We start from the raw sequence: 27518 nt of genomic DNA, 5'->3' as shown, positions 1-27518 counted from the left end.
AAATATGTATGCATGTGTTTAATGGGTACTAATTTATGAATGTAAACAGGGACGCCCCAAATATATCAACTGCAAAGATGCAAAAGCCAACAAGAACATTGATCAGCTAATTATAAGCTTTTACAAAAGAGTAATTATAAAACCAAAAGTAAAAGATATTGCTTAGAACATTCAGATAATTATAAGCTTATACACTAAAAAGAAAAAAACATATCTATATATTTGTATTTGTGTGCTAGTTCCAGTGAGAGAGGAATGAGGTTGACTCCATTTTCTAAAAGGGATGGATTCAAACAACTCTGTGAGTGTATGGTTATGAGTCTGACTGCATTCATTTATATTAGACACATCAAGAGAATAATAAAGAACAACATATGTTGGAGCTTTACAGATTTAACTGGTATCATTTGGCCCCTGCCTTATTCTTTTGGCACTGCTATGCCTTTAAATTTAAAACCAATTGATTGTTTACTATGCTGGAAACTAAACAAATTTTTAAACCTGAATACAGTGGACAAGAGCAGAATTCTCATCACTTGGATTAAGGCCTTCGACAGTAGAAATAGTTCTTGCCCATTTCAAGCTTAGTAACTTTATTTGTCAAATGTTGGGATGGGAATAAATTAAGGTTGGCAAATAGGGTTTGAACCCTTAAAGAAAACATCTTCAATATGCAGAATCATTGACTTAGCTTCATTACTTTTAAGGTTTCTTGCAAAAACAATTTACTAGCAATGAATAGAAGTAGAAAAGGAAAACCAAAACGAAGATAACTATGACTATAACCTAAGGTAAGAGAATATGAAAAACCTGCTGTGTAGCACTCTATGTAGGCCCTTAAGAGCACCCTGATAACCACTGGCCGAGCTACCCTTGCACCCAGCCTAAACTTTCTGCTCCGAATCCAGCTCAAGTTGTCGACGGTGAACTCATATCTCCAATCGTGGCATACCCATCTCTCAGAGTGACATTCACATCCCCAGTGAGCAAGGGTCGCTTCCCAGTTCTCTCCTTCAAGACGGTGACACAAATTAAGAAAGGGATCCGACGGTGAGACAGAGCGATTGGCGAGAGAGAGCGAACGGAGAGAGAAAGAGAGATAGTGGTTGGATCTGGATGAGGGACTGAGGGTTAGGTTTAGTGTCCCCACGCGACGGTGACTCGGTGGCGAGAAGGAGAAGATGCGACGAGAGAGAGAGAGAGAGAGGCGAGATCGATGGGTGGCTTATCTTTCAGATCTCTCACATGGTCGGGCTTGTGAGGTCGCTTGGAGGTCAGGTGGGTGCGCTTGGAGCAGATGATGGCTTATCTCTCAGATCTCTTCTGGTTTTGGCAATGTTTGTTGCTGGGTGTATGACTTAGGGGTGGGAACGATGAACATTGAGAGGGAAACATATCGGAGGGCAACAAGAGTACACAACAAAACTTTTTTAATGAAGTTACTGTAGACCGGTTTTTCCATTTTGTTTCGCTTACACAATGGTCACAACTTAAAACCATTGTGTAGGCCAAACCAAAAAATCTACCCCTCTCAAAACCATTGGATTTCTTTCATAAATACAACAGTTTTTTTAAAACCGTTATCTGTAAAAAATACACAACAGTTTTAAAACAACCGTTGTGTAGATAGTGTCGTCTATTTATATTATTGTAGTAGTGGATGGTTAGAAAGGAGATTTCCATTTTTGGAAACCTACAGAGATACCTTCAAAAGTAAGTGACCAACCGGGAAGTCGCTGCCCTTTGTAGCTTGCGGCTAACGAAATCCACCAGGACAAGGAAAATCCGCAACCACCCCCCCCCCCCCGACAGGAAATCCACCTGTCTTATCTTCAAAAAACTTATTGCTTCTCTAAGTCCAAACACTCCAAAATATCACCAAACCTAACACTCCAAAAAATCACCAAACGTGCACAACAACACAAAAGTGCTCCAACGGGATTACCAGTCTATAAAGGTCTAGGATTGATAGTGATATTGATAACTCTCATTCAAATTCAAATTCAAATTCAAATGTATCTCATCCTCTTGTTGTAGCTAGATAGCATGTTCTATCTTTTGAATTCAAACATGTGTGTTTATCTTTTATTTTCTGTTTTCGTTCTGTGTGTAGAAAAGCCTGTATATACTTGTCCAACACGTACATGTTAATCTATATCATAGAATTTTCTTCCTCTGCTCCTGTTGTACATATTATTTGTTTTTTTTTTTACTCGTACGAGCCTTGTAGTAAGGGTCATACTAATTAATTTAGAATTTTTAGTTAATTTATCTCTAACCTAGCTTTAGAATTGGTTGGTGATTATTTGATGAAAACTAAAATAAAAAGGAAAATAAATGCAAAAACTAAAGTGCAAAAATAAATTCAAGAGAGAAAGGTATAGGAATTTAGAAAATGGTGGAAACCAAGGTCTTGGATTCCACATCACTATGTGACAACCTAGAGCATTTATCTAACAATTTCCCAAAAGAGAGCACCAAAGAATCAACTTGATGCTCTCTCCAAATATTTTTATATTTTAAGCACAAAAATTACATATTTAGGTATATCATTGTCTAGTTTATGGATGTACAACTTCTAAGCATTCCATGTGAAACCAAATCTAAGGCAACTACAAAGAATCAAAGGGGTTGCTTATAAAAACTACAAAACCAAACATATTGTAGGAGTAGGCTCTAACTACCCAATATACATGGCATAATGGGTGAAAGAAACCATTTTTCCATTTTAATGACAAATGATATTTATTAAATTTAAGTTAAGCACATAGAGGGAAAATGCTAAATAAATAACTAATGGGTCATAGCATAGTGGTATTTTGATGCAGAACGGATGGCGGAGAAGTTCATGCAACAGTTTGATCGTTGCAAACCCAAGAAATTTGAGAAATGATTTCTACTAGTCGGAGGGTTTGGCTCTGAAAGGGGCACTAATGCATATCATTTCAAAGAGAATCGCGAGACGAGTCAAACTCATGGCTATGCCATGATGTATGGGCTTTTTCGGCCTTCTGAGATCGTTTAGGGCTTCAAAACTGCATTCTAAACTTTCCGGCATTTTATTTATTTTTGTTTATATTTTATTTGGGTTTGTAATAGCCCGTAGGCCCTAATTATATGGTTGTTTGCGCCCTAGGGTTTCTTTAAGCGTACTTAAGCAATTTTACAATTGCTGGCCGAATTATCTATTATTATTTTTATCAAACTAATTGTTGAGGTTTGCTCTCAATTTCCTGGTGGATTTCAGGCTTCTTGTTCTTTTAGGTTTACGTTTGTAAACCTAGCTTGGTTGATTGTGCTGCATCATATTTCCTCCTCAACCTTGATGAGGAGGTTAGAAACCCACCAAAGTGAGTTTCATCCCCATAAAATAAAATGCAACAAATAAAATAAAAGAACATCTAAAAAGAATAAGGAAATAATAAAAAACTTAATTCACTATAAAAATAAGGTATCACACAAAAGAAATAAAAAACATAAAAGAAATGAAACTCTCACTCTTGGTTACTATAGCTACCATGGCCTAAAGGCCTCTATGGAGGCTTGAAGGATGAGCCTTTCTTAAATAGGCTAGAGCAGTAGGAATTTAAGGGCTTGTTTGCGACACTTGTCGCAGCATGAATGGGCAGGAGAGGAGAGAGAAAGTGGGGCACGGAGGGAAGTTGGCAGCAGGCTAGAGATAACTAGGTTGTTGGACAAGTGTCGCCGCGCAATTGGAGATCGGCACAAAATTAAAGAAGAAGGCTGGCTTGGCTGTGTGTTGATCTGAAGTTGGCTCGCGTGGGAGGAAAGCAGAGGGAAGAAGAGTGCGGCTCAGCTTGGGGGATATCGGAAGAAAGAGGCGGGACTGAGAAGAGAGAAGGAAGAGAGGCGGCTCTGCAGGGTCATTTTGTCATTTAGGCCAAATAAAGTCGTTTACAAGTTGTAAGCGTCATTTTACTATTTTATGTTAAATTTGCCTATTTTTACAATTAGGATTCTTTTTCTGTTTGGGCTTCCTTTTGAAGCTAGGTTTGTAAAACTATAAATACTCTCTTTTCAGAGTTGTTTAGAATTATTATTATAGTTTATCAATATTAAAAACGAGAGTTTTCTCTCAATCTCTCTGGTGGACTACAGAATCCTTTACTTTAGGGTTTCGCTTAAATCCCCTTAGGTTTCCGCTGCATTAATTGGTATCAGAGCGAGGGTTTGCCTGGCTCAATGGCTAAAGATGGATGTGGGATGAGGGGTGAGTTATCTTAATTCCTAGCCGATGTGGGATAGTGGCATAGCTTGGACTTTTTCTATTTCTTTCTTCTTGCATGTGTTTTTTTTTTTTTTTTTTGTTGACTCTTTGCTTCTCACTCTCCCTCACTCTCATCTTTGTAAAGTGTCACTGGCGGCACCCTTTGGACTTTATTGCAGAGGCATATGGATGTAGAGAGAAGCTAGAGAGATGGGAGGATTCCTGCTAGATGGTTAAGCATTGCGGGTTGGTTCGGTCTAGGTCAGGTTTTTAGCTCATACACCCGTAGACTAGCCTGCAACAGGTCGGGTTGGTCGGTTAGAGCATCGACTACCTTTGTTTCCCTCTCTCAAACTTAATCAAACCAACCCATTCAGGTCGGGTTCGTCAGTTGATCTGCACTTTGTCCACCTTTAGTTTTATTATATCGTGGATGACAGAAAAAACTTCTTCTATCATTTCCTTCATTATGTTTTCTGATTATATAATTGTTTGCTCAAGGTGTTTGGGAAAATAAGGAAAATGCTAATTGTCAATGGTCGACTTTATAATTAAAAGTGCGCACATATCCTAATTTATGATATCCGAGCTATATCAATGGAGGACATACTATTTCACTCATTTAGTGAAATATCATGCGTGCAAATTGGCAAAACGTACAAGATTCTGTCAATGGAGGACATGTTGGAAAAATGGAAATTTTGGAGAAAACATGCCCTATTGCCTTGATTGAACAATTTTCATATGCCTGCAATATTTATTTTAGCTTTATACTAAAGAGACTGCCATGGAAGAGTTAGTGATTTGGGACCTATGGATCGATTTCCAATTTTTGCAAAGCTTTGTAGTTTTTACCTTCAATCATAATTGGAGAAGATAACAAATTGAGAATGCATATTTTTTTATTTAGTTGAATTACATTTACTGAAATTGAAATGGATAAAATGGACTTTTAACAAATATGATATTAATTTAATATAACAAATAAATAATGATGTGTGCAAAATAATTTTGTCGCATCAATAATAGTAGAGGAAAAGAAAATATTAACAGAAGCAATATATATATATATATATATTTATATATCACTTGATTCCCCCTTTTTCACCATAAATGAAAGACCAAAAGCTTGACTTTGCAAGTTTGCATCAAGCTTCAATCATGCTTTGCTTTGTCAAGATGAGGGAGAGCGAGAGAGAGAAATTAAGTGATGATGAAGAAAAGAAAGCAGAAAGCCAAATCCAAGTTTCAGAAAAAGGAATCTCCAACTGTATAACCCAAAGCCATCCTTTCCCCCCTTTTCTCTTCATCAAACTTTCATGCATATAAATTAAACCTTGACTCCTCTGCGTAACACCCACTAGCTCGTACCCAAAATCACAAATCATCAAACCCCATTCAAATTATTAATTACAAGAATTAATTAATGTCGTTGCAGGCTCATCGTCCTCGTGTAATGGTCAATGGAACAAGAAGAATGAGAACCTTCCGTTACTTCTGGTGCCAACACTGCCAACGTACTGTAAGGATTGCCTCCTCTTATAACCCAACATATGGATTTCAATGCCACTATTGCTCCAACGAGCTCAATCATAATGAAGAGCTTGATGTATTAAGGCCTAGGCTTGTTAATGAGTACCATACTGCCGGCCTAGAACCTTCACCGGCCGCCCGGTTGCTGCAAAATTTGGCTCTCATCCTCGATCCCTCTCCGAGCCATCGAAGGCTTCGATGGCAAATCGAAGCCCAAGATGATGATCCACGCTCTTGGATCACCCTCCATTTTGATAGGCTACTTTGGCTTCGTGAGTCAGAAAATGTGGGGTCTGAAAATGTGGTTCCTCTGGCAATGAATGATGTCGTTGGAGGGACAACGGCTCAAAATGACTGTCCGGGGCCACCTCCGGCAGCCGCTTCGGCCGTTGAGGCGTTGCCGTCGGTGAAAGTCACGGAAGAGCATTTGATCAATGAGCCCAATTGCCCAGTGTGCAAGGAAGGGTTTGAGGTTGGTGGGGAAGTGAGAGAGATGCCATGCAAACATTTGTACCATTCTGATTGCATAGTCCCTTGGCTGCACATACACAATACCTGTCCAGTTTGCCGCTATGAGCTCCAATCAGCTGCAGACACGTGTAACTATGATTATAGTGATGAAAATTATTATGAAGAGGAGGTGACAGAGACCCCAAATTGGTGGTGGAATCAGATTTTATCTTTCTGGCCATTTCGTGCAATCATTCATTGGAGGGATCGCTACCTTGATAACCAACAACAACAACAACGTACAAGGCATGAAGGTAATTAATTAATTTAATTAATTAATATTCTACTCTTTTTTATTTTGTGACTGGGCAGGTCCAACTCTTAGACATATTCGATAAATTCTATATATTAATTATTATGATAAGCTCTTGATCATCTTCTGCAGATAGGACCTGGACCACCTGGTGGTCTTCTTGGATCACTGATCTATAGCTTACTAAGTGGTAATTAATGTGGCTGCCTGTATTAAAAGCAATTTATATACAAACTTGTTCGTTAGGAAGGTAAAAATAATATTATGCAAAATTGTGAATATTACTTTTCAAACACTCATTGGAAGATGTTAAAGTTCAACAGGTCTATATATAATGATCTATATTAATTTGGTACTCTTTTTATTCTCAATAGATATATATATATATATTTAACTTTCTTTTGCCAAAAAAATTGTGTTGTCAATTTATTTTATGGAAATGAACCATTTGCAATACTTATTTCGGCTTCCTATCTTTCTTGCAGTTTCTTTTTTAGGATTGATACTGCATTTTAGAGCAGTTCCTTAATTAGTTTGATGGGTCTGCTCCGAAAACAAAAAAATTGTGATGATTCTATCCTCAATTGGCATTGTACAAAAATCACAACAAAAAGAAAAGAAAAAAAAATAAAAAATTCTCTGTTATCTCTTTTATGATCGAGTCTCCTGAGTTGTGCTTTATCTTTACACATCAAGAATTGATTGAGAGATTTGCCTTTAGTTGTGCCCCTCTTTTATGGGAACTCAAAACTCATGGTGATCTTTCTTCTTGCAGGATCCTGCCAATACCATTTGTACTAAATCCAATGAGCTCCATTTTCATTTGACAAAAAATAAAAAGTTGGGTTAATTATAAATATCATTCCCAAATTATACCGTATTTGTAATTTACTCCATAAATTAAAATTTTTGACAGTTTACCACCCAAAATCACTAAAAAAGTCAATTTCTCCTTTTATTTTGCACTCATATGACCTTCTTTCTAAGGAATTTTTCATGTTAATCATCAATTGAAGCTGCAAATGAGAATAAGAAAATGCCCCAAGGAAGAAGGCCTCCTGGTGCCACGTGTGGAAAACTAACAGAGAAATTGAGGGGCAAAATCTAACAAAATTTTAGTCTTGAGGACAAATGGTAAATATGACATAGTATGAGGGTGGTATATGTAATTAGCCCTTAACATTATATTTGTGAGGAATTTTCATTTCAATGGTTTACACTTTACAAGCAGTGCCTCTGCCTTTCCCTTAATTCTCTTTCATGGTTGATTGTTGGGAATTGGGATGATAATATCAGGTGAGCTCCAAGGGCAGTGGTTCTCACTACCCAAAGTGGGTCCCACTCCAACGGCCTTTCATCAGATTGCCACCGCCACTTCTCTCCGCCTGGGCCACCACCTCTACCATCACCACGTCCGCCTTGATTCTCTTCTTTGCTCCTACTTTCAGGTATTCGCCGCAAAGTTCCTTCATTTTCTTGGCTGCCAAACAGACAAGTCCTCAAGCTCTTCATCTATGGGGTCATCAAAGAATAATTGTCTTATATTGATGTAAATGGGTAATATAAAACAAGGGTTCTTGTTATTTTATAGCAACAGTCATTCATAACAAAGCATTGCCTTTTCTAAGTTTGTAAGGGTTTTCCATCTCTTGTTTGTTGTTAAACAGAAACTTGCCCATCTCAATCCCCTGCATAAATTGAAGGAAGGATTTAATTTTCTGCCACTGACAAATCATACTTCGTCTTGCTATTGTTTCTTTGGTGGAGGAGAAACTAGCAATGATTTCACAAATGAAGGGGTGTCTAATTCTAAGATGTCCAATAAAAACTTTTTCAATGGAAGGCAATGGACTAATATTCTGCTTGCTCTTAATATCATGTGAGTATCATCACTCTATCAATTTTCCAAAGCAAGGAGGAAGCATATGTTATTATGAACATAATCCAATAAGAATCTTCTTTTCCATTTTCATACTTGACTGGATTTGCCTCATATGTTACTTTTTAGAATTGAACCTGCAATCTACGATACAGCTTATTGTTTGTTAATGTGTTAAATGGTGTGAATAGAGTTTACATCGCACAAATTGCAACACAAGGCGAGCTACTCCTATGGGGAGCCAAGGTAAGACTGCTGAACAAAATGTGGGCACATTTTCTTTTCAATGTAGAAGCATCCGTTAAGTGGGCTTTTTCTATCTCTTGATATATACATAGATAAATAGGCACATCGACAAAGGGCAATTGTGGAGGCTGGTCACATCTTCCTTTTTGCATGCAAATGTTGGGCACCTCCTGGTATGCTTTGGATATTACTGCATTTCATTCTAATGTCTTCCTCAAGTTCAATCTGATTTTGTCTGTGTGTGTGTGTGTTCAGGTTAATTGCTATTCGTTAAACTCTGTTGGTCCTAGCATGGAGAAAATCAGTGGTCCTAAGAGATATCTTGCGCTTTACTTCACCTCTGCAATTGCAAGTAACAGCTCATGATCTCTCTACAATAACCAATAAAAATTGCTTAGCGACTAGTATTCTGATTCAGTGATTTCAAGGAAATCAGGTTCGGCAATGAGTTACTGGTTCAGTAAGGCACCTGCGGTTGGTGCATCAGGAGCAGTCTTTGGATTAGTAAGAAATTTTATTGTTCTTTCTCAGCTAGACTTTTCTCTGGATTTCTTAGATCCACCATATAACCTGCCAGAGAAGCTTGATTAATTTAGGATCCTTGTGACAAGAGAGAAATCCAGTAAAATCAGGCTCACTGTAATGCATTCACACATACAAAGCTGCTATTTTCTGCAACTTACTGCCCTCGTTTTTTCATGTGTTTTTTTAATCCCTATTCAGAAGATTTAATGTCCTCTTTGTTCTGTATTTTGTAATTTTAACTTCCTATATAGTTCTGTTTCTTATAATTTTTATAAATCGTCACATCAAATCTTGTAACCTGAAAAATTGTGATATTAACTTCAAAATAAGCCTCTACAACTTCTAAATGTCTTGTCCTAGGAGATCTTCCCCTCTCAAAAGAGAAAAAGAAAAGTAAAAATTATTTAGGGGTTGAAAAGGGAAGGGGTGGAGAGGGTTGATGCTGAATATGCTGCCTAGAGGAAAGTGAGATCAGTTCTTGTTTTTAAATCGTGAAAATTAAATGCTATATATGTTAACCTTCTCAGTGTTAAGGAATATCAAGTGAAACTTCTTTCAAGCTATATTCTGCCATCTTTTTGCTCTTTCTTATCTCCCATCATTACCCCTGGCCCTGATCTTTGATTCAGGTTGGATCTCTTGCTGTTTTTGTCATGAGACATAGAGGTCTGGTTGGAGGTGGTAAAGAAGATCTGCAGCACATAGCACATGTAATTGTCCTAAATATGGTATGTTCCTTCTCTGGTATAATGTCTTAAAGTTTTGCAATTTAGCATCAAAGGACACTGGGATCCAGACAGTGACTCAGTTAAACTGTGCTGTTGATATGAACGTATTGGATCTTATCAATCATGTCAGAATTTCAGTCTATTTAAACAATTCAAAAAATTGCATGATTCAAGTCTTTATCTATCGCAATAACTTAATCTGCTCCCCTTCTTCCTTTCCGTTTGCTGGATTAACAATGGAGATGTAAACTTATGGTTTGCAGGCTATTGGGCTGTTCTCCAAAGGCATTGATAACTGGGGACATGTAAGTAGGCCAGCAGCATTGTTTTTCTTTTACAATGTGTTTGGATGAAGTATTTCCGATTTTCATAGAAATTCTTAAATGCTGGAATTTATAATTCAATCATTTAAAATTCCATCAATTGCAAATTTCATTGTTTGGATGTCATGGATGTGGAATTTGAAAAATGATAGGAATTACAATATTTATTGTTTGAATAACTCAGAAAGTTTGTGTTAAAAATTTAACCTATTACTAACTCATACGAAAAAGCAAAAATATTGTGTGGATATTTACTAGGCATATGTAATCCAAAGCAATTAGTCAAAAGAAAATGAAGTAGCAAGCCTGCCTTTCACCAAACAAAGAATGGTGCCTCCCTATTTAATAATTTAATTGAGAAAATTCTTGTGATGAACATATACAGGCATTTCCAGCATAATTAAATAGAAGACAAGCAAATAACAGCCACAAAAATGACAGTAAGAACCAACAATCATAAAAATGGCAGTAAGAGCCAACACTACCAAATATAATCCACACAAGTTAACAGCCAAAACTCATATCAATGGCAGGAAAAACAAAGCCGATATCAATTTATACGAATTATCTCATACCTATTTGATCTCTTAAAAAGAAAAAAGAAAAGAAATATCCAATCCCAAAATTAACCGAACCTGTATGGAATTGAAACAAGGAAAAATTTCAGTTTCACAAAACCCATTTGGAAATCTACAAAAATTACACAAGCTATTCAGAAAGTACCACGATCACAAACCTATTCAGAAAACATTGAAGTTTTAAATAAAAAAATAATAAAACATAATAAATAGAATGAGATGTAAGTCTAATCTTAAATCTGATGAAAAAGTAGAGAGCAACCTATGAAAAAGTTAAAAAATACAAGGAGTAGACATTTTTCCATCTCTATGGCTTTGGCAGTACTGAAAAGCATGATGTTTAACTCAATGCTAATACATCAAGGCTTTGGCGCGCAGGAAAGTGAAAATTCCTGCTTGTGTGGAATTCACAAAATTCTATCAGTTTAGATGGAATTTAAATCCGGAATTTGAGACCCCCCAATTCCATCCACTTTTTCCCGAACATAATTTTAACTTTTCTGTCTTTGAGTTGCCAAGCAAGGTAATTAGCATGTATAATTCTAGAAATCCCAACTTTCCTTCAAATTCCAACTTTTTTCCTCCATCCATACACACGGTTATATTTTTTACTCCTGGTTATTGTCTTTACTTGATGAAATATGTTGTCAAATTCCAGCGAAACCTGCTTCAATTTGTATCTTTAGATTAGATTAATATTTAAAAATTGGGAAAAGAAGTGGCTAAGTAGTGGTGGTGGTGTTTCAAGGAAACGGAGGGGGGGGAAGAGAGAGAGAGTTTAATGAACAGTGTGCTTTATCGCAGTGATAGATGAATCATTGGTCACTTTATGACTTCTTTTCTTTGCAACCTTCAGTTTGCTTTCATTTCTGAGGCCCATGGCAAATCACAATCTTTTTTCTTGCCACTAGGATTGAGTTCCTAGATTAATTCTTCTCAGTAAATTTTTTTAGACAGTTATAAAAGTTTACCATAATGTGAGTTCACACACACAACATTCTGTATGAAGGTGGGTAATTATAGAGACTTTCTAATTTCTATGGATGGCCTTGTATTTCTGACAGAATCATTTAATCTGTTAAATGAATCAGAACATATGAGCTTGCAAAATATTATCATAGTAGAGATATCTTCTGCACCAATTTTCTTCTTTTTTCTGTTATCCTCATCTTTGTTTCCTGTTTGACATTTGAATCTCAGTTAGGAGGCTTGCTTGGTGGAGCTGCCACATCATGGCTTCTAGGACCTGCCTGGAAGTACGAATCTCCGTCCAATGATGGCCGAAGAATCTTTACTGACAAGGCTCCTATTTTCTACCTCATCAACAAAAAAAGGAGATCCTAAGCATTTTATTCGTATGGAAGAATTGTCGACCCTATAGTCCGAGTTAACTTATTGTGATTTGACGGACTCATCCAGCTTTAGTAGGCCAATTATACATAAGTTTACATTTTTTGTTGTAATTTAAGATTGGATTCACCCTTTGTTGTACTAGGGACTAGCGTGGACCCCTTACTAGGTTCAATAGGGTTTCTTCTAGCCCAATGATCATGTGTGGGGTTTTATCTCAAAAGGCCTTGATGCTATTAGTAGTGAATCTTCCATCTTATATATTGTAGATTGTTGTGTTTCCTATCCGAAATAGGACTAATCTCATTCTCATTCGAGGTGCATAACCCCAACAGCCCTTGAGCTAAATTTACTTTGTTAGGCTGTATCATCCTAACTGTAATGTTAATTTTCTTATTATAAAGAAGAATAAAGCTTCATTGGTCATTTATTAATGCCATACTGAGCTTTTTTTATTTATTAGTTACAACGCTTGAATAGGTTTTGAACTTCAACTGTTTTATGGATTATTGATTTTTGCTTCTATGTTTCAATACTACATCTCTTCAGATAGGGCTATAGTTTTTAGTCCAATGAATTTCTAAATATTGAGATAAGGTCTTTTGACCCTGTTTTGATATGTGGTGTCTAGAGCTATTGTACAGAGATTTGTGATTTGCTAAAAGGGAGGTTTAAAACTTTTAGGTGTTCTTATCCTATAATTTTTTTAAAACAATTTTGGCAATGAAAAATTAATTGAAGTAGATTGGAATGGTGTCCTTCATTAAGTATCTAGTTATTGAGAAAATCATCTCGGTAATTGTCTTCTCTACTCTTAAGTGGTGTGGATGGACTGGTACGTTAGATTGAACAAAGTCATTGAGGGATCCATTAAATAAGGTTATTGTAAGGTTATTTGAGGACATATTACAATCTAACTATTGAATATTTGATGTTAATTTTGTCTCCTTTTTAGGGGGGTGCTTTGTTGTGTGTTTGTTTGATCTCAGTGTTGTCACCAGTTTGCTTTCTCTTGTTGCCTAGTTTTTTTTTTTTTTTTTTTTTTTTCTTGGCTTTTTTGTATGGCATTAATAAATGACCAATGAAGCTTTATTCTTGTTTGTTTGCCCCAAAAAAAAAAAAAATCTTTAAAACTATATGAATTTTTAAAAGAAAAAAATATAATCACCATTGAATTGATTTTGTCAATCCTGAAAAAAATAACTAGTTGACTCATTGTATTAAATCCAACCAAAAAACCAATACTGTTTGTTATCATCACAAATCCAATTTCTCTGTTTGTCTTCACATAGTTGATGTTTTTATTTTTTGTTAGAGCATTACTTAATTTTTAATCTGATATTATATTACAGAATAAAAGATTATCTTGTATTTTTACTATTAAACACCAAACTAGACGAGATTCTACTTTCTGTGATCACACAACAGGTTGTTGCGACCATCACAAAGAAAAGGCACAAGAAAAGGGGTCAGCCTAAGGGTCGGAAATGGGCCAGGCCGGGCTCGGGCTTGGGCTTGAATCAAAAGAGCCCAACAGGGCTTTCGGGCCGGGCTAGGCTTGGGCCTTGATACACAAGTCCGAGGCCCATCCATCGGGCTTGAGACTTACGAGCATTGAGGGCCGAACAGCCCATATTGGGCCTTTTTTACTTCTCAAATTGCCTAATTTATGTCAGTTCTAAATATAAAACTTAGCCTAGAATTCAATTAGAAAACTAATTCATTAGTTTTAACTTTGCCAAAATTTTGAAATGTCAACTCCCAAGTCACAATTGTAACAACACATAATTTAATTATAAATAGAGGGGGAAATGCATCACTATAGAATGTTTACATCCCAACTAGGTTGGCATCTACACACCTATGACCTATCTATCATTTGCATTTCACATGTACATCCCAACTAGATTGGCACATACACAACCCTCAAAACTGAAATTGTATTGATTTAATTATACTAAAAGTAACGTTATACAGTTATGGTGCTTAACTTCTTATGGAGTTTACAAATTACAAACCAATGTTTTTTTACCAAAACTGAAAAAATAAAATCAGGTGGATGATGCAGCAGGGGAAGGGGTCTCTTCTTCAACAAATTCAGGTCTTGATAGCTTGATGTTCATTAGATCCTCTGGCCAATCCTCCTCTTGAGCAGCCTCTTGCATTCTTGCTTCAGCTAAGCGCCAATCTTTGACGCAGATTAGAGCTTCTATAGTGTTCGGATGCAAGCTAGCCCTTTTCTCCGATACCACTCTACCACTTGCACTAAAAGCAGCTTCGGATGCAACAGTTGAAGCTGGAACAGTTAGCAAATCACGAGCCCTGATGGAAAGCACATGATATTGTGTATCATGTGATTTCCACCATCCCAAAACAAAAAATGTAGTTTCATCAACATCATCTAAAACTGGTGCATCAAGATAGTATTGCAAATCAGAAGTAGAACAAACAGAAGATTGAACCTTTGCCATGTTCAAGGCTCTCATAACACTGTTTTGAAAGTTACAATAGAAATTGGCGAAGAATTAGTACTACTACCAGAAACAGTACTTTGAGAATTAGTTGTGGTTTCAGTAGAGTTTCGTGATGATGCAGCAGGCACACTAGACTTGTAATGGTCATACAACTTAAACAAAGAAGACTTAATTTCATCTACCTTTACCTTAATATCATCTTCCTCACAACCAATAACATTTAGGCTTATTTGCACATTTACCCCCTGACTTATAGGTTTTTTTCACTTTGCCCCCTAATTTTTATTTGTGTCAAATAACCACCTGAACTTTAAGTCCGTGTCCCACATAACCCTATTCCGTCCACTCCGTCAAAAAGGATGACGTGGCGTGGGTAATATCGTCATTTCAGTCCTCTGAGTGCCACATGAGTGCCATTTCTGTATTTTGTGGGCCCCAAATGGCCACGTTGGCAATGACTGAGCCTGAACACTCAGTAGAAGTCGAATAGGTGGGTTTATGTCTTTTAGGCTATTTCCATTCTCAAAAGCAACACAGAGAACCCAACTTCTGGAGAGAGGGAATCTGATCTGTGCTTCCATCTTCTCAATCAACACAAAGAACCCATCACCCCAGAGATTCGATCAAGGCAGAGGTTCAAATTTGAGAATGACGAAGCTTAGAGCACCTGGCGCACCTGAACCAGATGAAAGTAAGTGGACCCTAATCAATGTAGGGTTTTTTATGTGGATTTTTTTGGCTTTTCCTGTGTTGTCTGTGTGTGATTCGAAAAAGGTTAGGGTTTTTTAAGCTTTTTCTGTGTTGTGTGGGTGGGTGTGATTCGAAAAAGGCATATGGTTTTTTATGTGGATTTTTTTGGCTTTTTATGTGTTGTCTGTGTGTGATTCGAAAAAGGTTAGGGTTTTTTAAGCTTTTTCTGTGTTGTGTGGGTGGGTGTGATTTGGAAAAGGCATATGGTTTTTTATGCCTTTATCTCTCGGGTTGGGTGTGAATGAATAAAGTCATGGATTTTTTTTATCTTTTTCATTGCTATTTGGCACTGAGTCAATGGGTGTGGTCCCTTTACTATTGTATTTTTAGTCCTTTTCCCCTAGAAATTATTGTTTTATGTTTTTATTTTGTTTCTGAATGCATGTGCACTTAAATATAAAAATTAGATGTGGTCTACACCAATAATGTTATCGAATGTTGACTGGGTTGATAGGAATTATTTAGTTAGGTTGGTCATAATGTTATAGGTGTGTACTTATTGGAGTTGTACCTGTTAGATATTGATAGTTAATGTTTTGATGTCGTTTTGTGTGTTTTGACAGTTGATGAGGATGAAGTTACTTTGAGGATATATCATGGTGGTGATCTAGTGAAAATGGTTAATAAGTGGAGATATGTTGGTGGTAATCTTAGCTACTTTGACCATGTGTGTGTAGACTTCGTATCGTTGTTGGAATTGAATGGCTTTGCAAAGATACTAGGTTACCAAGATGTGAGTTACTATATTTTGGAGGGAAATGAAACTGAATAGTTAGAAAGTGACATGATGATGCTCAATGCCATTGGTAGAATTCCAGTTGGTCAACGTAGAGAGATGGCTATTTACTTTAAGCACTCCACTAAGTTCATAGAGGATAACAACTTGCAGCATTTAATAATTGAACTAGCAGAGGATGAGGAAAATGAAGTTGATTATGCAAATGAAGTTGATGATCAAAATGATGCCCTTAGGGATAATGAGGATAATGTAAGGCCTGAAGAGAATGATGTGCAATTAGAAGAAGGCAGTGGTGAAAATGCAGAACATGTTATTGGTGGAAGTGTTGAAGGGGTCGAGACAAACATCATTTGCAGAAGAAGTTCCACATGAGAGTGGACATTTTAAGAAAGAGAAAAGGCGCAAAGGCAAATATCAACTCGTGGAGGATGAAATTGGTGATGCAGACAATGAAGTTGGTGATGCAAATTATGAATCTGAAAGTAATGAAAATGATGATGATGATCCTGATTTCCTAGATGAGTTTTATGAGGAGAGTGATGAGGAACTAAGATTGTTGAAAGAGGATCAAAGAATCTATACTAGTTATGTAGACCCTGATGAGGTAGATATTGATCCTAACTATCCTTTGGATAATGATGTGCCATCAGACAGCACGAATGATGAAGAGTTAAGGACTCCAGATCACTCTTCAAGTGAAGATGATGAAGAATGGGCTGCCACAAGAAAACTCCCCAAGTTTGTAGACTTCAGGCCAGAGGTTGACATGAAGAAGCCTAATTTGTTTTGGGGCACAAATATGCTAATGCTAGTGTGTTTAGAGATTTGATTAGGGAATTTTCTATAAGGTGTGCTAGAGAGATCAAATATAAGAAGAATGATAAAGATGCTGTAAGAGCTGTGTGTAAAAGGCAATGTGGCTTTGAAGTGTTTGCATCTGCTCAGAATGGCAGCAATGAGTTGTACTTGAAGACATTAAAGGGAAAACACTTTTGCTCTAGGACAACAGAGAGCAGACACCTAACTGCAGACTGGTTGGCCAACACATATGCTATCGAGTTGATTAGTCCAGGTGGTCTCTGCTAGAATTCGAAGCACAAGTTAATAGGGATGTGAAACTGAATGCTTCCACTTCTCAGATTTATAGAGCAAAGTCAAAGGCTGCTGCTTTAATTGAGGGCACATACACTAGACAATTTGAGGCACTTTGGGACTATGCTGAAGAGTTGAGGAGAGTGAATGAGGGGAGTACAATGAAGCTTAAAACTATACTAGATAATGATGGCAGGCCTGTGTTTCAGAGGATCTACATATGTTTGGCAGCATTGAAGAAGGGTTTCCTAGATGGTTGTAGGCCTTTTATAGGGTTAGATGGATGTCATCAAGGGACCCTACCCTGGCCAGATTTTGTCAGCTGTTGGAACTGATGCCAATAATGGCATGTTCCCTGTGGCGTATGCAGTGGTGGAGGTAGAAAATTATGACACGTGGAGCTGGTTTTTGGAGTTTTTAGAAGAGGACTTGTGTGTTGAGAACAGTCATGACATGGTTTTCATGACTGATAAACAGAAAGGTTTGTTGGATGTTGTGGCTAATTTTTTTCCCCACTCTGAGCATAGGCATTGCCTAAAACATATGTATGAGAACTTCAGGAAAGAGCACAAAGGGGGGGCTTTGAAGTTACAGATGGAGAACATAGCTAAAGCCACACATGTTAACTGGTATGATGAAGAGATGAAGAAGATGTTGGATTTGGATGAGAAGGCTTTCAAGTGGTTGCATGAGAAGAATGCAAAGCACTGGTGTATTTCTCACTTTGGAACATTTTCCAAGTGTGACAATTTAATGAACAACTTCTGTGAGGCCTTCAACAAGGCTATTCTTACTGCAAGAGATCGGCTTATACTTACAATGCTGGAGAGGATCAGATTGTACCTTATGATATTAACTTCAAGTAGGAAAGCTGCATGTGACATATGGAAGCATGATATTGGTCCTAAAGTATATAAGAAGCTGGATAAGATACAAGATGAGTCTGCATGGCACATTCTAAGGGTAGCTGGAGTAGGCAAATATGAAGTCCATACTCATTCCAACAGGTACTTCCATGTGGACTTGAATACGCACTCATGTTCATGCAAGTCATGGGACATAAGTGGCATTCCTTGCACACATGCATGCTCTGCCATCAGCTACTTCAATGGAGATCCAATAGAGTATACTGACCATTACTACAAGAAGGCAATGTATTAGAAGACATATGCCCCTATGATCCAGCCCATGAGTAGTCAAGACCAGTGGCCAAAGAGTGGCAACACCCCAATGAAGCATCCTTTCTTTCACAAACAGCCAGGAAGGCCTAAAAAGAGCAGAATTAGGGCTGCTATAGAGCCTCCAAAGCCACCTAGTCAAGCACACAAGTTGAAAAAAATTAACTTCAAGACAAAATGTTCCAAATGTGGCCAAGTAGGACATAACAGCAGGTCATGTGGGAGGAAACACAATAGGGCCACCCCAAGTCAGGTAACTATTCATCTTTTTTTAAAAAAAGACTTGGTATATATTTTGTGATCCACCATAATATATGGGAGCAATGACATTTTGTTGTTTACATGATGTATCTTTACAGGGCAATGATCAGGATGTCTCACATATAGAGATTGAAAGAGTACCAAAAATCAGAGTGAGCATTTTTGCATGATTTGTTGATTTTTCCTTTATTCATCTGTTAATCTATGTATATGACTTACTATGGAGTTAGTGAATGATCATGAAAATCAGTATGCTTAATTTATATATGAATGGACTTTATTACTTTCAAGTGAGGAGAGGTGGGGCCCAACAAAGGGATGCAAGACAGACAAGGCAAAGGTCTAGTCCATCTCAACCTTCCCAAGCTTCAACTCATGATGGAAATATGGCACAAGGTGGAAATGAGCTAGTCCAACCTCAAAGTGCATCTCAACCCATGGAGAGTACTGTCCATGCCCATGTAAATACCCAACCCCATGGGTCATCTATCACTGCACCAGCCCATGCTGCATCAGACTCAGCCCCTATGCCCAAAAGGAGGAGGAAGCAAAGAGAGAATACTGAAAAAAGTGCTGCCCAACTACACTTGGAAAAATGTAGGAAGGCCCAGAGGCAGTTTAGGCCATGGCAGTGATAAGTCTGGGAAACTCATGTTGTGTATTTTTGGCAGTTTAGGCCCGGAGACAGTTTAGTCCATGACAATTTACTCATTTTGTGTATTTTGTTATGTTGAAACTCATTCTGGGAAACTAGGTTGCGATTTCAAGTATTTTGGGAAGCTTGTTATGTGCAGTTTAGGGTTTAGGGTGTTATGTGTATTTTGGGAAGCTTGTTATGTGCAGTTGACAGGTTGAATTTAGATTCATTATTTTTGTCCATGTTTGGGTGCTAAATCTTTAACATTTGCACTTGACAAGTTGCATTCATCACTTACTGATCAAGCATTTTGTTGAGCACTCCTACAAATGCAATTTTCATTCCCTAATGGGAATTATGGAAAACAAATCAAAATGACCAAATCAGATCAACTATTTTTTGAGCACTCCTGCAAATGCAATTTTCATTCCCTCATTTTTGGATTCAATTACATACAACATAAACTATATTTCATTCCATTAATACAACTTACACATTCCATTACTATTACTAAAAGAAATACCACATACCCCATACATTCTTGGCTAAACGAAATACCCCATACATTCACCATTGCAGTTTGATTTAAACTTAAATCCTTACAAAAACATCAGCTTGCCCCATAACCACTGAAACCCACATCATCTTATTCCAATACAGAATTACACCACCACACCAAAAGGAAGAAACCCCATGACAGAAAAAGAACAACCCACAGACATTTGACTCTTGCATTTTTTCTCCCCACTTCATGCTCCAACTCTCTAGTCCTCCTCATAAAACCCGGGATCACATTCCTCGAACGGGGACACATATCGGGATCGAACCACATAAAAAAACCACATCCTCTATTTGTCAACATTAACAAGATTTAATTAAATACTAGAAAAAATTAAAGTTAAACCAGACAAAATAGGCTATTGATGTTACCCGAGACCATATAGAACACCCATAGAACCTTCTCCCCGGGTGTGCATCTGTCCAAGAAGTACAAATCTGATCTTTCAGCCCACACCCACATCGAACGGTTGATTCCCCTTCCATGCCCTGATTCGAGTAACTTTGGTTGCTTCAGTAGCTTTGGTTGCTCATCTTGGACCACTTTGACAGTAGATTTATAGGAGATACAGTAAGGCCTGATTTTTAGGGAATGGGTTTTATGGGTCACATAAGCCAGATACACTGCGAATGGAAGGCAGAAGGAGGGAACAGAGGGAATAGAGGGAACAGGAAGAAATAAGGGGGAAAATGTGAGTCATTGCCAACGTCGCCATTTGGGGCCCACAAAATACAGAAATGGCACTCATGTGGCACTCAGAGGGCTGAAATGACGATATTACCCACGCCACGTCATCCTTTTTGACGGAGGTCAAGACGGAGTGGACGGAATAAGGTTATGTGGGACACAAACTTAAAGTTCAGGTGGTTATTTGACACAAATAAAAATTAGGGGGCAAAGTGAGAAAAAAACCTATAAGTCAGGGGGTAAATGGGCAAATAAGCCTAACATTTAACCACTCACTAATTGCCCAAATATTGAACCTAAGATCCATAACAGTAGCAAAACAAAACAGTTTAGGGAAAGTTGCCCAATATTTATCAAATTTACTTTTCATTGCAACCATAGCAGTTTCAAATGCCTCAACATGAGCATATGATTGAAATGCACAATGAATATCAATCAAACAAGTCAGCACACGACTAGAAGTTGGATAATACACACCAGATAATATTTTTGTTAAAGAATCAAAAGTCTTTAAAAAACCACAAACAAACTGAGCAACAAGCCAATCATGTTCAGATGGAATCGGTAAAGTAGAACTTCTAGTTGATTGATTTATTGTCTGAACATATCTATGCAAGGTAGCTTTATATTGAATGGCTACTTCTAACACTGCATATGTGGAATTCCACCTATGAGGAACATCATTGTCTATGTTTCTCCTATTCAAACGAACATCAATACAACATTTTTTCCAAATTTCATGTCTTTTATTTGAAGAATTCAAACTACGCACAATTGCAACAATTTTAACAATTTTATCAATAGAAGGACCTAAAATAGCCAGACCATCTTGTACAATCAGGTTCATAACATGAGCACAACAACGCACATGAAACATTTGTCTAGGCACATCATCTATCATAAGATATAAAGGCAGCAATTCATCAACCACATCATTATTTGAAGCATTATCTAGTAAAATTGAAGAAAATTTATTGTGGATAAGCCAAGAGTTGAGTTCCTCATGTATATGAGTTGCAAGTGACTGTCCACTGTGTGTGTGGATACTCAATCATTTTAAAACAAATAATCCTTTTATTTAAATTCCAGTTAGCATCAATGAAGTGAGCAGTTAGTGACATAAAACCAACTTTTTGTCTAGAAGACCAAACATCAGAAGTCAAACAAATTATGCCTTTATATTTTTCAAAATAAGACAGCAATTGAGATTTTCCTTCAATAAACAGTTTCATAACATCTCTTTTACAAGTTGTGGCAGAAATGCCTTTATATTGTGGAGTAAAGCCTCTTTGAATCATTCCTTTAAAATCATGTTTTTCCACAAAAGTAAAAAGTAATTATGCCCTAACTATAAAATCAACAACTTCTTTTCGAGCATTTTCCTCTTTATAAACAAAATTTGACAAATTACCAGCAGCATTTGATTGTAAAAGCATTTGATTACCAATATTAATATTTTGACTTTCATGATGTTTCTTATAATGACGAGCTAAATGAGTAGTACCATTTGAAGAACTACCATCTAATTTTTTTCCACAAATTGCACATTTTGCTTTTGTAACAAATTTACCATTTTCAATTTCAACAACTTTTTCAAACTAGTTCCACACTTCACTTCTACTACATTTAGGAACAGAATTAGATTGGGGTGTGGATGAGGGGGAACTAATGGATTCATGGATTCCAATTACACTAGACTCTGGGTGAGTAGACATCCTAAAAAAACTACCAGCAAATAACCAACAAATAACACTACCAGTAATTCAGCAAATAACACTACCAGCAATTCAGCAAATTACATTACTAGCATTGCCACTCACACAGCAGCAGTACCAACACCAACACAAGAGGCCAACTCCTACACAGGATAGCTTCACCACAAGTTGTTAATCTTCACCACACACCCACAACAGAAAAAACACAGTTAATGAAACACCACAGTGATGAATTTTTTGCATATGATTTTTTTTTTTTTTAAGGAAAAAACAGAACTGGTTTTTTTTATAACTAAACTCACAAAGGGAAAATGACTTACACGCAGGGGGAGGCAAACTGGCAGGGTGCTTGCGGCGGAGTCGCTGGTGTGAAGGTGGCGTTGCGGTCATGCTAGGACTGTTTGAGCGATATTGCTCTATCAACTATCCGATCACAGCTCAGATCTCGATCTGATCATTAATTGATCGGATCTTGTCCGATCGATCGGAGTTTGGTGGGTTGGGCTTGCTTTTTGGAGAGAGGCTGGGTTGATAGGTTCGATCAGATTTGGGGGTGGTTTGATGGTTGGTTTGGCTTGCTTTCTGGAGAGAGGCTGGGTTGATAGGTTCGATCGAATTTGGGGGTGGTTTGATGGTTGGTTTGGCTTGCTTTCTGGACAGAGGCTGGGTTGATAGGTTCGATCGGAGTTGGGGGTGGCGAGATGGTTTGGCGAGATAGTTTGGGCGAGATGGACCAGATGGTGATTGTGGGGTTTGGGCAACATGGTTTGGGCGAGATGGACCAAATGGTGATGGTGATGGTGATTGGGCGAAATGATGATGGCGAGATGGTTTGGCGAAATGGTTTGGTGATGATGGTCAGATCACTCAAAATCTCAAATGGTGATGATGAGATTTGGGTGAGGATGTTTGGCCGAGACGGTGAATCAGTGATGATGGATTGATGGAGAATCAGTGATGATCTGATGACTCAGATCATCAGATGGTTTGGGCGAGGCTGAGTCTGCTGAGACTGAGAGAGTGAGAGGGATTGAGAGTTGAGACAGAGAGAAAACTCAGAGAGTAAGATTGTGAGAAGAGGCAGCGAATGTAAACCTAGGTTAAGTCTACTGAGACTAAGAGAGAGCTTATATACTCATTAGTTATTTAGTTGTTTATTATTTTATTATTTTAGGGTGTTTTGGGGTTGGGGTTTGGGGTTTGGGCTTGATCCTTGGGGATTTGGTTTGGGGTTTGGATCATTGGATGGGCTTTGGTTTTTATATGATTTTATTTATTTATTTCATATGTAATATATGTTTATTATATATTTTATTACATATGTTTTATAAACAAATGATGCAATTGTGTTTTGAACGATCTGAACCATTCAAATTTAAATTCATCACTCAAAAATAATTCATGCAAAAAATTAGCTCAATCGGAGATGTAAAAGTGACGTAACGGTGGTCGAATTAATGAATGATCGTGGTTGTTTTAATAATAATTGAATGGGTAGATGAATTTCGATTTGACCGATTTTTTGTAAGGATGATCTTTGACTATGAACATAGAAAATGAACGGCTAAGATTGTTGAAATCACGTTGTGGTCTTCACAATTATGGAAACGACAAGGTTTCAACGAGAAAGTTATTAGAATTATACTCTTAAACTCTTCAAGTGTATATATATGTAGAACCTCACATCTCGATCATATTCTCAACGATCCGAACCGTTCAAGTTTTAGTTCCCCACTCAAAAAGAATCCTTGCAAAAAATTAGCTCAATCAAAGATGTAAAAGTGACGTAACGATGGTCGAATTAATGAATGATCGTAGTTTTTCTAATGATAATCGAACGAGTAGATAAATTCCGATTTGGCCGAATTTTTGTAACGATGATCTTTGACTATCAACATATAAAATGAACGGTTCAGATCGTTGAATTAATGAACTATCATGGTTTAATAACTTTAATTATAGTTGTATTATAAAAATTGTATATACACATATACATTTATGTTTTAGAGGAAATTACAGATTTAGTCCAGTTATTTTATATCTAGTTCAATTTTGGTCCACAATTTTTTTTAAGTTCTGTTTTGGTCCACTAATTGTTTCACTTGTTCAATAAAGGTCCAGATTTGTTTTCTCAAATTTGGCCTGCTTTTTACCCTATCAAATCTCACCCAAATTCAGCAAATATATACTTGTTTTAAAGCTATGCATTTCTTCTTTACAACCATATAAAGATCATTCAAATTGGAGTTCTAAAACTCAAGATAATTGACCCTAAAGTAGGGTACCCAAAACTGCCAATTTTTCAAATTTCACCAAATCTCAATTCTCTTAGATTATAATACTCCAAATTTGTTTTTATGACTAAGAAATGATGAAATATAACTTATACTTCAATTATAATTGAAGAAAACACAACCCAAAAGATTTAAAGTCACAAATCTGGATCTTTATTGAACAAATGAAACAATTAGTGGACCAAAACAGAACTTAAAAAAGATTGTGGACCAAAATTGAACTAGGTATAAAATAAGTGGACCAAATCTGTAATTTCCTCTATGTTTTATTATAATTGTAATGTTGTATATAATTTTAAAAGTTTATTATTTATGGTATTACATAGTATAGTTTACACTATTACTATTTACCAACATTATAGAATTATATAATAACTTAATAAGCATATTACTAATTTATTAGAGTAAACAAACGAAAAACATATTAAATATGTTATGATCCACAATCCTATATTTTTTTTTATTGAAGATATTAAACGAGCTTTGGGTCGGGCTTTGGGCCGGGCCTAAGCAGGCCGGGCTTCGAGCGGGCCATGGGCTTCAAGAGGATGGCCCAAGCCTAACCCAAGGGACTTTCGGGCCGGCCCGACCCGGCCAAAATTTCTGGCCAAATCGGGCTTCGAGCCCAATGGGCTGGGCGGGCTTCGAGCCTTAGGCTATTTGCTGATTTGATGGTAGTGTTATTTGCTGGTAGTTTTTTTAGGATGTCTACTCACCCAGAGTCTAGTGTAATTAGAATCCATGAATCCATGAATCCATTGGTTCCCCCCCATCCACACCCCAATCTAATTCTGTTCCTAAATGTAGTAGAAGTAAAGTGTGGAACTAGTTTGAAAAAGTTGTTGAAATTGAAAATGGTAAATCTGTTACAAAAGCAAAATGTGCAATCTGTGGAAAAAAAAAAAAAAAAAAAAAAAAAAAAAATTAGATGGTAGTTCATTTCAAATGGTACTACTCATTTAGCTCGTCATTATATGAAACATCTTGAAAGCCAAAATGTTAATATTGGTAATCAAATGCTTTTACAATCAAATGTTGCTGGTAATTTGTCAAATTTTGTTTATAAAGAGGAAAATGCTCGAAAAGAAGTTATTTATTTTTTAGTTAGGGCAGAATTACCTTTTACTTTTGTGGAAAAACATGATTTTAAAGGAATGATTCAAAAAAGCTTTACTCCACAATATAAAGGCATTTCTGCCACAACTTGAAAAAGGGATGCTATGAAACTGTTTGTTGAAGGAAAATCTCAATTGCTGTCTTATTTTGAAAAATATGAAGGCATAATTTGTTTGACTTCTGATGTTTGGTCTTCTAGACAAAAAATTGGTTTTATGTCACTAACTGCTCACTTCATTGATGTTGACTGGAATTTAAATAAAAGGATTATTTGTTTTAAAATGATTGAGTATCCACACAGTGGACAGTCACTTGCAACTCATATACATGAGGAACTCAACTCTTGGAGTATCCACAATAAAAATTTTTCAATTACACTAGATAATGCTTCAAATAATAATGTGGTTGCTAAATTGCTGCCTTTATATCTTATGATTGATGATATGCCTAGACAAATGTTTCATGTGCGTTGTTGTGCTCATGTTATGAACCTGATTATGAAAGATGGTCTGGCTATTTTAGGTCCTTCTATTGATAAAATTGTTGCAATTGTGCGTAGTTTGAATTCTTCAAATAAGAGACATGAAATTTAGAAAAAATGTTGTGTTGATGTTCGTTTGGATAGGAGAAACATAGACAATGATGTTCCTCATAGGTGGAATTCCACATATGCACTGTTAGAAGTAGCCATTCACTATAAAGCTGCCTTGCATAGATATGTTCAGACAATAAATCAATCAACTAGAAGTTCTATTTTACCGATTCCATCTGAACATAATTGACTTGTTGCTCAGTTTGTTTGTGGTTTTTTAAAGACTTTTGATTCTTCAACAAAAAAATTGTCTGGTGTGTATTATCCTACTTCTAGTCGTGTGCTGACTTGTTTGATTAATATTTATTGTGCATTTCAACCATATGCTCATGTTGAAACTGCTATGGTTGCAATGAAAAGTAAATTTTGATAAATATTGGGCAACTTTCCCTAAACTGTTTTGTTTTACTACTATTATGGATCATAGGTTCAAAATTTGGGCAATTAGTGAGTGGTTAAATGTTATTGGTTGTGAGAAAGATGACATTAAGGTAAAGGTAGATGAAATTAAGTCTTTTCTGTTTAAATTGTATGACCATTACAAGTCTAATGTGCATGCTGCATCATCACGAAACTCTATTGAAACCACAACTAATTCTCAAAGTATTGTTTTTGGTAGTAGTACTAATTCTTCCCCAATTTCTATTCCTAACTTTCAAAACAGTGCTATGAGAGCCTTGAAAATGGCAAAGGTTCAATCCTCTGTTTGTTCTACTTCTGATTTGCAATACTATCTTGATGCACCAGTTTTAGATGATGTTGATGAAACTGCATTATCTGTTTTGGGATGGTGGAAATCACATAATACACAATATCCTATGCTTTCCATCATGGCTCGTGATTTGCTAGCTGTTCCAGCTTCAACTGTTGCATCCGAAGCTGCTTTTAGTGCAAGTGGTAGAATGGTATCGGAGAAAAGGGCTAGCTTGAGTCCGAACACTATAGAAGCTCTAATCTATGTCAAAGATTGGCGCTTAGCTGAAGCAAGAATGCAAGAGGCTGCTCAGGAGAAGGATTGGGCAGAGGATCTAATGAACATGAAGGTATCAAGACCTGAATTTGTTGAAGAAGAGACTCATTCCCCTACTACATCATCCACCTGATTTTATTTTTTCAGTTTTGGTAACAAAACATTAGTTTGTAATTTGTAAACTCCATAAGGAGTTAAGCACCATATCTGCATAACGTTACTTTTAGTATAATTAAATCAATACAATTTCAGTTTTGAGGGTTGTGTATGTGCCAACTTAGTTGGAATGTACATATATAAT

General features: G+C 36.8%; 3 protein-coding genes across 4 annotated transcripts; all 3 read left to right on the top strand.

Moving 5' to 3' along the window:
• The first annotated feature begins 5632 nt into the window (after window positions 1-5632).
• On the top strand, window positions 5633-7402 carry LOC147280052 (RING/U-box superfamily protein). Its single transcript, XM_086252587.1, has 3 exons — window positions 5633-6525; window positions 6657-6714; window positions 7300-7402. Exons 1-2 carry the CDS (start codon window positions 5655-5657, stop codon window positions 6701-6703), a joined length of 918 nt encoding a protein of 305 aa, XP_086108713.1. The 5' UTR covers window positions 5633-5654; the 3' UTR covers window positions 6704-6714; window positions 7300-7402.
• Window positions 7403-7737: 335 nt separating this feature from the next.
• RBL10 (RHOMBOID-like protein 10) lies at window positions 7738-12410 on the top strand. Of its 2 annotated transcripts, none has more exons than XM_086250536.1 (9): window positions 7738-7972; window positions 8192-8403; window positions 8595-8649; window positions 8742-8822; window positions 8905-9001; window positions 9086-9153; window positions 9804-9902; window positions 10166-10207; window positions 11985-12076. In XM_086250536.1, the coding sequence occupies exons 1-9, from the start codon at window positions 7808-7810 to the stop codon at window positions 11994-11996; spliced, it is 831 nt and encodes a 276-aa protein (XP_086106662.1). In that variant the 5' UTR covers window positions 7738-7807; the 3' UTR covers window positions 11997-12076. The 2 variants fall into 2 exon arrangements, with proteins under 2 accessions (XP_086106662.1, XP_086106661.1); XM_086250535.1 differs by having other exon boundaries at window positions 7739-7972; window positions 12004-12410.
• A 5077-nt stretch (window positions 12411-17487) lies between these two features.
• LOC147280050 (uncharacterized) lies at window positions 17488-18369 on the top strand. Its single transcript, XM_086252120.1, has one exon. It carries the CDS (start codon window positions 17488-17490, stop codon window positions 18367-18369), a length of 882 nt encoding a protein of 293 aa, XP_086108246.1.
• Window positions 18370-27518: the final 9149 nt, after the last annotated feature.

This window comes from Dryas octopetala, chromosome 7 (genome assembly GCF_963921425.1).
Source record: "Dryas octopetala chromosome 7, drDryOcto1.1, whole genome shotgun sequence".
Lineage (NCBI taxonomy): Eukaryota > Viridiplantae > Streptophyta > Magnoliopsida > Rosales > Rosaceae > Dryas > Dryas octopetala.
This window is presented reverse-complemented; position numbering and strand designations above follow the sequence as displayed.

Excerpts from the sequence above, each read along its gene's own strand:
- LOC147280052 (XM_086252587.1), top strand. The coding sequence starts at position 5,655 with ATGTCGTTGCAGGCTCATCGTCCTCGTGTAATGGTCAATGGAACAAGA. Across the intron at positions 6,526-6,656 it reads ACAACGTACAAGGCATGAAG|ATAGGACCTGGACCACCTGG; the intron begins GTAATTAATTAA and ends CATCTTCTGCAG.
- RBL10 (XM_086250535.1), top strand. The coding sequence starts at position 7,808 with ATGATAATATCAGGTGAGCTCCAAGGGCAGTGGTTCTCACTACCCAAA. Across the intron at positions 8,404-8,594 it reads CTGCTTGCTCTTAATATCAT|AGTTTACATCGCACAAATTG; the intron begins GTGAGTATCATC and ends TGGTGTGAATAG. Across the intron at positions 8,823-8,904 it reads CAAATGTTGGGCACCTCCTG|GTTAATTGCTATTCGTTAAA; the intron begins GTATGCTTTGGA and ends GTGTGTGTTCAG.
- LOC147280050 (XM_086252120.1), top strand. The coding sequence starts at position 17,488 with ATGGATGTCATCAAGGGACCCTACCCTGGCCAGATTTTGTCAGCTGTT.